Raw genomic sequence first — 10,563 nt, forward strand, 5'->3', positions numbered from 1 at the left:
GTATTATTAAAATATTAAAAACAAAATATATTTATGCTCATAGGGGTATAGTTCCTCATGTATCTAAAAGACTAAAATGTTCCTTTTCTGCCTTAATTTTAAAAAAGGTTCTATACAGAGGCACGTATAGGAGAGGTAGTGCTTAATTTTGCCTTGAGGGTTAGGTTAGAGGAACGGCTTCCCAGAAGAGGTCCTTCTTGGATCTAAGTCTTAAAAAACTAGGAGTTGGCCATGGGATTACATTCTGGGTTGTGGAAACAGCATATGCAAGGGTATAAACAAGCACAGCATATTCAGAAATTGCGAGTAGGTTAGTATGGTAGGGTGTGAGTAGGGAAGTATTGGAAGATGAGTAAATAGCTGGCTGCCAAATTATGAAGGGCCTTGTCTGCCGTACAGAGTCTTCTGTCATTAGTCTATAGGAAATGGGGGGAGTCATTGAAAGACTTTAATAGGGCAGTGACAGTGATCAGATTTACATTTTAGAAATACTGTTCTGTGGAAGTGGGCAAATGTCTATCTCAGTTACCACATAGGCTGATAATTCCCAAATTTATATCTCTTTCCTCTGTTCCTCCATTTTTTTTCCTTACCCCTTGGCTAAATGTATCACCATCTGCCCCAGAGTCTTTTTTATTTTTTTTAAACTGCTGTTCTCTTAACATTCAAGTGCAATTAGTTATATCTAAAAGGACCAGCATAGCACCTTGCACAAAGTAGGTATTCAGTGAATAAATGAGCATGGAACTTTTGTACTTCAGTTGGCTTCTATCCCATAAACTCCTACGGTTGTATCAGATTTGGGTAGAAAGTAAAGAAATCTAGCAGCAAGTGTTTCTTTTCTTTTCACCTACTTTTTTCTAATGATAGACTTTATTTGGCTGTCATCCCTGAAGCTTTTATTTTTTCATAAGTTTGAATAGCCTGTTAGAAATATCATGTGTTTTATTAGCAACTATAGTATTGGATTTAAGACTGAACCATTCTAACAATCTGAAATATGATAAATGCACTAACAGGAGTCCATTTTATGTATTTTTACTTAGGTGTTATCTTGCGAAGAGAGGACAATAACATTTTGTAAATAATGATGTGTGTAAATGGCAGCAGTTAACTAAAAGTATCATAATGTTTGATACTTATTTGAGAAATACAGGATATATTTATTGGAGTATTATCTCCCATTTAACTGCCGGTATGCTTGGGCCCTGAGATTCTAATATAGAATGCTGTTGCTTTTTTAAAGTATGATAGAGGTTCAAAAGTGACAAAGAACTTGGAAAATATACCACAGAATGTGCAGTTGAAGGTATTGATTCTGGAAGTAAAGTATAGGGAGTTAATAAAAGAGCAAAGGAGAAAAACACCCATTTTGTTTTACTAAGAACTATAGAAGAAAATTCTGACTATATAGAACTACCTACAGATTTAGAGGCGCAAATGTGCAGTGCAATTTATTTATTTGTTTTTTTTGCTCTTGTTCATTCACCTGCTTTTGACTTTGAACTGTAACAGGCACAGACCTTCTGTCATTCAGACTTACGTAGGCTTAGTGTCTAGGATTTTAGTACATAGGAAATGTAATGTGGAGCCTCTTTAATCTCTTTGAATAAGTCACTTCAAGTCTACTGATGCTTTCTGTGCCTTTTGAATTGATGCTTTGAAGCTGAGTATTGGGGCAAAGGATATTTGAACTTGGTGCCTGGCATGATTGATATTCATCGCACAGTAAGGGGCAGTGCTGCTCATTGCAAACATTTCATCATTTATTAAATAAAGGTAGAGATATGTATCCTAGTATTCAAAAGTTGAAACTTGGGTGACTTTGCATTGAATAGAATCACAAACCATTAGAAAGGTATGGAAAACCGAGTCAGCATAATTTGTTTAAAGTAAATCTAAAGACTATAGTTTAAAACGGGGATTGCCAAACCATAGCCCCCCACCCCGACCTGTTTTTTCTATGACTTATAAGCCAAGAATTATTTTTACATTTTCAGATGGTTGGAAGAAAATTAAAAAGCTATTTTGTGATATGTGAAAATGATACAGAATTCAAATTTTATTATCTGTAAGTAAGGTTTTATGGGAACACAGCCCATAAACACATTCATTTATGTATTGTCTACAGTTGCTGTCTTGCTACAACCACAGAGCTGAGTAGTTGTGACAGAGACTCTGCGGTCTGCAAAGCCAAAAACACGTACTGTCTGGCTCTTCACAGAAAAGATGTGCTCTCTGGTTAAAAGACTGTAAGAAAGGTAGAAAGGAAAGAAAGAAATTATATAACCAATGGTAGATATAAGTGCTATACAGTCCTTTAAGAAAAGTGTGAAATGAAGGATGGATAAAGGGAGAGCTCTTTAGCCTAAAAGGGAGGTGTTTGGGAGGTCTGGTGGTGATTGTGGTGGAGGCGTGAGAGCTGCCTTGGAGTATTTGAAGGATTGTCATACAGAAGAGGGAATCAGCTTGTTCTCTATGTCTACAAGAATTAGACCTAGAACACATTGTGGGAAATATAAGGCAGCACTGCATTAGGGAACATTTTTAACTTGTCCAAATGTAGAATACACAACCTTGGGAGGTAGTCTATTGGTAGTCCCATTGGTGGAAGAATTCAGACAGGCCAGACAACTAACTAGCAAAGACCTAGTAGAATGGATTCAGCATCAACTTGAATGATTTTTAAAGATCCTTTCTAATCTTGAGAGTCTGTGATTTTATGAACTCACACCACTGAAAGTCTGTATCAAGGGAAGATTTCTGAGTACAAAATACACATTTGATTACACCATTTCTGCTCAAAAATCCATTAATAAGATCCTTTTGTCAGCTAAATTAAGTAAAATTCCTAAGTTCTTCACTGTTAGTGTCTAGGTCCTTTGTCCTTTGATTCAAACTTAGCTTTATCACTCTTACCCTGCATAGCATCTCCCAAGTTGGTTTCGACCAAAAGTTGTTCTAGGATATGAAAATCTATGATATGCAGAACATAGGTCCTGTGTTCAAATAGATTTGGGCAATGCTGATACTGTCTTGCCCTTGACATTTCCCATCTACATTAGTGTACTAAAAGCTCTGAGAAGTCCTGCCCTGAAGAAATTTGTTTAACTTTTTAAAAATCCAGTATCTCCCACACATGTATAAACACAATACTTTTTTTTTTTTTTGCCACAGATACTAACACCAGTTTTTTGTAATTTTCTTTTATTTTTTTGAAAATTTATTGATTTATTTTAGAGAGAATGAGAGGGAGAGAGAGCATGGGGGAAGGAAGGGCAGAGGGAGAGGTAGAGAATCTCAAGGAGACTCCATGCTGAGCTTGGAGCCCGATGCAGGGCTTGAACTTATGACCCTGAGATCATGAGCCGAAACCAAGAGTCAGACGCTCAACTGACTGAGCCACCAGGCACCCCTCCGTTTGTCATTTTCTTATTGTCTTCGGTATTTTATTGTTTTTGCATCCTCTCTCTTCCTCTTGTGTGCTGTTTTTCTCACTCCAACTTCATTCCTAAATCCAGCATTGGGAAATGGTAAAAGATAATTAGACCACAGAATTGTGGACACAGTTAGAGACCACAAGACACATTCCCTGTAACCCCAGGAAAATAAGAATATAAAGACGTACAAGAATTTAGGAGAATATGGATGTGAAAGGAGAAATCATGTAAGATGAAGGTACTTTTGATATTACGAAATTTTTCATAGTTAATCAAAAAGTGATTCACCATTTTATTGATAATCTGGCCTTTTGCTTTGTAATTTCTGTTTTTAGCTAGTGTTCTGTTTATGATACCATCTGTTTAGTTAGGCAGTGCTTAAGCATGTGAATAAAAAATGGGGTTGGTATCTGTAGAGAAAGTGACATTACCTATGCTAAGAAGGTAACATCCACACTCTTCCATTCCTTGGTGCCTTTCTCTTGAGAGGGTATTTTTCTGTGTCTGGAGTAGTTAGTGGCATGTTAAAAGGAATGAAGGTAAGAACTTACTATACAGTCTATTTATAATCATTTGGAGATGTTCTACTTCCCTACATATGAGACAGTCTCAAAAGGATTAGTTTTTTCCCCCTGAATCACCCATATGAACCATGAACATGTATCTAAAGATATCTGCAGTCACTGGCAACTAGTACTTATTGAGAATAACAACAGCCAGAGGGTACAGCTTAATGAGTCAAGAATCAGCCTCACATAAAGACTCTATCTAATAGTCTCCCTAGAAACCAACAATCAAATCTCATCAGGGTCAACTTAGTCCTTTTTATAATAGATAAATTGAATAACATGCTGTTTAATTTGTATGTGTGTTATTGGGTGAAGCTATGAAGAGTATTTGGTCTGCATATTAAAGATACCACTATTGTTTTGGTAAGTAAAGATGTTCTTTTTCCTAAATTATTTAACCTTGGGTAATTGGGGATGCAGGAGAAATCTGAATGTGCCAGTGCTTTGTAAGGTTATTTCTAATAAATAGTAGTATTTTTAAAACATTAAGGAGGATTTGTTTTTCTGGGTAGAGACTATCTTTGGTTTTCCTTTTGGGCTTGAATTTTTAGGAATAGAAAATGCTTGGATAGTTGATAATCTTTCTGTATGTATCATTTCCTATGTTGTATGTCATTTTTCTGGCTTGTATTTGGAAAGTTAAAACCATTTGCCATTTCTTAAAAGCGTTACAGGTTGCCCAGGACCTAAATGTTCATTGCAGAAAATTTGGAAAACAGTCTAGCATGAAAATGAAAATAAAAGTTAGCATTGGTCCTCCTTTCAGAGTTAGCTGCTGCTGACCACTCATACTGCTGTAGTTACTATTCTTTCAGCTGTTTTTCTGTATACATGTATACAGTAAGATGTGTCTGTGTATTCTGTTTTCTTTTTTAAAAAAGATTTTATTTAAGAGAGAGAGTGAGTGAGAGAGCAAGAGAGAGCACGAGTGTGGGGAGGAGCAGAGAGAGAGAGGGAGAAGCTGAGCAGGGAGCGCAACACGGGCAGGACTCAATCCTGGGACTCTGGGATCTAGGCCTGAGCCAAAGGCACATGCTTAACCGACTGAGCACCCAGGTGCCCCTCCACTTTCACATGATCAGAAATTTAGTTCTCAGTACCACAAATGGGGGGGGGGGGCTTTAACAGAAGTTCTTCACAGTTGTGGAGACTGGAAGCCCAAGCTCACAGTGCCAGCAGCATTTTGTGGTGAGGTCTTTCTCCCTGGCTTGTAGATGGTGCCTTCTCACTGTGTTCTCACATGGCCTTTTCTCTGTACGAGTGTAGAGAGAGGTACCTCTTGGTGTCTCCTCCTCCTCTTACAAGAACACCAGTCCTGTCGGATTAGAGCCCCACCCTTACAACCTCATTACGCTTAATTACCTTCCCATATGCGGGAAGCATATGAATTTGGGGGGGGGGGGATGCAATGCAGTCTGTAACAGGCAGTAACGTTGGCATCCCATCATCAGTGAATTAGAGTTCCCGTATCCCATCTTTTTTTTTTTTAATGTAGATTTTAAACTTTTCCTTTTTTAAGATTTTTTTTTTTTTATTTGAGACAGAATGAGAGAGAGAGAACACATGAGAGGGGGGAGGGTCAGAGGCAGAAGCAGGCTCCCTGCCGAGCAGGGAGCCCGATGCGGGACTCGATCCAGGGACTCCAGGATCATGACCTGAGCCGAAGGCAGTTGCTTAACCAACTGAGCCACCCAGGCGCCCTAAACTTTTCCTTTTTTAAAAAATTTATTTGAGAGAGAGTGCGTGCGCGCACGTGTGTGCATGAATGAGAGAGAGAGAGCACAAGCAGGGGGAGCGGCAGGCGGAGGGAGAAGCAGGCTCTCTGCTGAGCAAGGAGCCCGATGTGGGACTCGATCCCAGGACCCTGGGATCATGACGTGAGCCGAAGGCAGGCACTTAACCGACTGAGCCTCCCAGTCACGCCCCCCCCCCATATCCCCATCTTATTGCCAATACTGGATCTGTACACCACATACACATGCCTGCACATATCACTGGCAATTTGATAAAGATGACGTTTTACTTTGCATTTCTTTGATCATTAGTTTCAGTGAAAAATTTTAAAATATTTGGATGTTTTAATTTTCTGTGAGTTTTCTGTTCTTATATTTTGACCATATTTTTGTTGGGGTTCTTAATTGCCAATACACCTGCATTTTCATTTGTGTGTTTAGCTATTTTGTATGTATCAGACATTTTTGCTTATATAGAAAAGGAATTATACTTTAAAATGTTATTTATCTATGATTTCCTTTAAATACAGCTAAGTATTACAGGGTTAATATGTATGAGTACCTGTATTAATCATATGTTTAATACTCACCATACATTCATAAAAACCGTTTATAGTTTGGATGCATTGATTTGCTGGCAGTGAAATATAGGTAATGGCAAGGTTAAGGCAAAGTCTTTTCAGCTATTGTTTGCTTTGCATTAACAAATACAGCAGCGTTTCCTGAGATACGCTCCTCAGAACTCTAATCCTGCAAGACATCCTGTGAGAAGAGATTTCTGCTGGTTGAATAGCTTTGGGAACTGCTTGCATCCTACATCTCCCACCTAGTGCTTGACAGTGCTCATCAGGAACTTAAGTCTCTGAGAAGCCCTGGAGTAAAGAAATCTGTGTGACATTTGTAACCTGACTACGTCCAAAACTTATTTTGGCAATAAGACTTTCCTCCCTTTTTTGTTTATATGATTTTTGTTACCTTTTTACTTTGAAATGATTCACAGGAAGTTAAAAAGAAATGTAAAGGAAGGTTCCATTCACCCTTCACCAAGTTTTAACCAGTGGTGGTAACACCTTGCATAACTGTATTACAGGGTTATAATCAGGAAATCCATATTAGTACAACCATACAGCTTATTTGGATTTCATTGGTTAAACGTGCACTTTGTGTGTGTGTGTGTGTGTGTGTGTGTGGTTCAGTGCCGTTTTATCACATGTAGATTTGTGTAATCAGCACCACAAGACTCCCTTATGCAAGCTCTTTATAGTCACATGCACTCTCCCCCCTTTGCTAGCTCCTGGACACCATTGATAAGTGCTCTATTCCTAAACTTTTGTCATTTCAAGAATGTTCTATAAATGGAACAATATGGTATATAACCTTTTGAGATTGGCTGTTTTCACTCAGCATAATTCACTTCAGGTTCATCCAGGTTGTTGTATTTACCAATAGTTCTTTCCTTTCTATTGCTGAATAGCATTTCATGGTATGGATGGACCACCGTTTGTTTACCCGTTCACCAGTTGAATGACATTTACCCCCTCCCCATCTTTTTGGTGGAATCTATTACTATCCTGTATGAATATTGTTCTGAAGTACATCAACTTCAGAAATTCTGTACTTCAGATATGATACCATTAAATAATTACTATTTTTTAAAGATTATGCCTCAGTTGCAGAAATTAAAAGTCTTTTATTATTTGGTTTAGGAATTCCAGAGACGCTGTAATACTCTAATTTCATTGATTGAGAAAGAAAATATGGAAATTGAGGAAAGAGAGAGAGCAGAAAAGAAGAAACGGGCAACTAAAACTCCAATGGTAAAATTTTCAGCATTTTCCTAACTTTTAGGTAGATCTCATTTTTTTTTACATAATTAAAATGCCTATATTATGTTTAATGCCACATGATATCTATTATAAAAACTGTTTTTATGAAGTGCTAATTTGTTTTTGACAGAAAAAGAATACACTACAACTGCATTCCCTATTTGTCTGTAGAACATATGGTTAGGAACTCCCTAGTAACAGGGCTCAGTATTTAAAAAAAATTCCTCATGACTTTAAGCAGAAGTATAATGCAAGTAAAATCCTTTGAATTGAGACTCTGGTTGTCGTGGGGGAGTAGGAGAGGGGTGGGGGGGATGGGATGGGGCTGAGGTTGAAACTGGGAGTTCTGATTTGATCAAATAAGTTTTCTGATCTTTGTGGAACTATGAGTACAAATGAGAACTTTGAGCAGACAGCAAAGCTTTACTTGGTTTACTTGGTAATAAATTAACTGTTGAATAATAAGATGACTTGATTTTAATCTAGTCAGGTTGCCTTGTATAGCTACAATTTAAAATATTCTTTAATAGATCATATTATTTGAGTGTGGTTAAGTAAACTACCATATTTCATCAAGTCTAAGATGCTTCCTATTGTAAGACACAGCATTATTTTATGTATCATTAAGTAAAACTGCTGCCAAGTAACTAATTTGTCATCAATTGTAAGATGCATCCTGATTTCAGAGATGCTAAAGTGAAAAAGAAATGTGCATCATAGAATATATGAAATATGGTATTTTAATATCTATCATACAGTTTTAAAAAATAATACATTCATAAATAGCATTTTGCCAGAAAACTTTAAGTAGTTCTTTGAGAGTACATTTATAGTACCATGTGTAAGTAGACATTTGCTGACTATTTTTGATGGGTATTTTATGTCTTTTCTTAAAAAAAAAATCTTTGAAGGTTATTTTACATTGGGTTATATATTTTGTTGGGCTATATAGAACGTTAACTGTGAGTATAACATTTAAGTGAATATTCATGTTAAAATTTTTTTTTAATGCATTTACATCCTAGATTTAACATTGTTGGGCCATTTAAAAATGTGCATATTGGAGCAGAACATTAAATCTGTTTCCATTTTAGTCACAGAAAAGAAAAGCAGAGTCAGCTACTGAGAGCTCTGGAAAGAAGGATGTCAAGAAGGTGAAATCCTAAAGCCTAGAAATAAAGTTTTAAATGGGAAACTGCTATTTTCTTGTTCCCATCTTCAAATGCTAATTGCCAGTTCCAGTGTATTCATGGTACTCTAAGAAAAATCTCTTTGGTTTTGATTTCTTGCATATTTTATATATTTTACAATGCTTTCTACCTGAAATGTGTAGCTTTATATTTTATGCATTCTAGTATTTTTGTGTACTGTATTTTGTGCATTTCATGTCTTCATCAAAATCCTCTCAGTCCTTGTTCTTTTGAAGCTTGTGCTGAGGTTTTAGCTTTTCTATGTTTTATATGCCGCTGCTTTGAAAGAGAACCTAGATTCTATAGCTGTATTATTGTTGTTTCATACTTTAAATTTATATGGCTGTGGAAAAATGAATTAAAATGATTTGAGGAGAAAGACTTTTTCACTTCTTTGTTGCTTTCTTTTCTATTGAGTATGGGCTTGTATGTGTTACTGCATACTGTGATTAGCATAATAATTGTTTCTTTTGAGGTCATCTAAATATTTTTTTCCTGAAGGAATAAAGGGTGAGAACAGAAAAATATAAAAAAAACCCCCTAATATTTGATACTGTGCTTGCTGTCAGTATGCATTACATTTAAATTATTCTCTAAATATTCAAGTGGGAAAATATAATAAAGAAATGTCTATAAGAAATTTAATTATTTCCTGTGTTTTGTGCAGTAGAAAAATAGTTGTGTTTATTGAATTGCATTGCTCACTACTGTGTATTTGGTTGCAAGTTAAAGCTTTGCTTGCTGACTTGTGAGTGATCTTCTGTCCCGTAGAGACAGTTGAGAGGAGTCTGGGTATAACATGTAGATTTATTAACAACTAAGTTAAGAGTACAAAATAAGTGCTATGCATGTAGAAGAAGGGGGTCTGGCTTCTGTAGGAATACAATTATGCTCAGATAACAAACAATCTCAAAGTGTCAGAGGTTTTTATACACCAAGAGTTCATTTCTTGCTCACACTATAGATTCCATGCAGGTCAGAAGGATATGAGAATGGGAGGGGACCTGTTCCACACAGTCACTCAAGGTTCCAGGCTGACTGAGGCTCCACTGTTTTTTACTGTCGCTGTACCATCTGGAACATGTGGCTTTTTCAGCTGCTGCTGTAGGAGAAAGGCTGAAGAATCTCATGTAGGTTCTTCGTTACCTAGGCCCAGAAGTGACACATGTCCCATCCATTTATATTTCATTGTCCTAACGTAGTCACATGGTCCTGTGTATGTGAAAGACGGCTGGCAAATGTAGGGGAACAAGTGGAATGTTTTACATTACTGCCTCTGCTGCCAGGCCTGTTGGCTCAGGAAAGAACCCGTGGAACACATGGAACGGTTAGCATGTGATCAATCAGAATCAAGGTCAGGTTATAAGGGAACAGGGAAAAATGGATTGGAATCTAGTGTGAAACACATAGCAAATAAGCAAAGTTGGGAATGCAGGAAAGTGATTTTAGTTATCAAAACAAGGTTTGGATCACTAAAGGGTTGCTCCCTCCCCCTACCAAAATCCTTTGCATTTCCTATCTGATTCTGTCACCGGCAAAACTTGGGTATCCGTGAAATTCACACCCTCAGTCTTTTCATAGGGGTTCTGACACCTAGGAATCAATCTAGAATGACAATCCACTGTCTGCTGGACTCTTCCAAGTCTTCATTCATTGTCTAGATTTCATATTTCTTACTGCCATGCTCCTGATTGGATTCCTTTTACTGTTTCTACTCTTAGGACTTAGAGTCTTGTACTCTGTTGGAAGTTGGGGTGAAATTGAGGTGCTATTAAGTGATGAAGTCAGGATGATACTAGGTCAAG

At 37.2% G+C, this 10,563-nt stretch overlaps 1 protein-coding gene across 2 annotated transcripts in view; it reads left to right on the top strand.

The window, feature by feature from the left end:
- The window catches only part of SMARCA1 (SWI/SNF related, matrix associated, actin dependent regulator of chromatin, subfamily a, member 1), a 71,040-nt gene extending 61,643 nt beyond the window's left edge, over window positions 1-9,397 (top strand). For both annotated transcript variants that reach the window (XM_021685856.1, XM_021685863.1), the window contains 2 exons: window positions 7,449-7,559; window positions 8,663-9,397. In XM_021685856.1, the coding sequence (XP_021541531.1) occupies window positions 7,449-7,559; window positions 8,663-8,734 (183 nt within the window). In that variant the 3' untranslated portion in view covers window positions 8,735-9,397. The remainder of the gene's footprint in view (window positions 1-7,448; window positions 7,560-8,662) is intronic.
- The last annotated feature ends 1,166 nt before the right edge of the window (window positions 9,398-10,563 follow it).

Source organism: Neomonachus schauinslandi, chromosome X (assembly GCF_002201575.2).
Source record: "Neomonachus schauinslandi chromosome X, ASM220157v2, whole genome shotgun sequence".
In the NCBI taxonomy this organism is placed as follows: domain Eukaryota; kingdom Metazoa; phylum Chordata; class Mammalia; order Carnivora; family Phocidae; genus Neomonachus; species Neomonachus schauinslandi.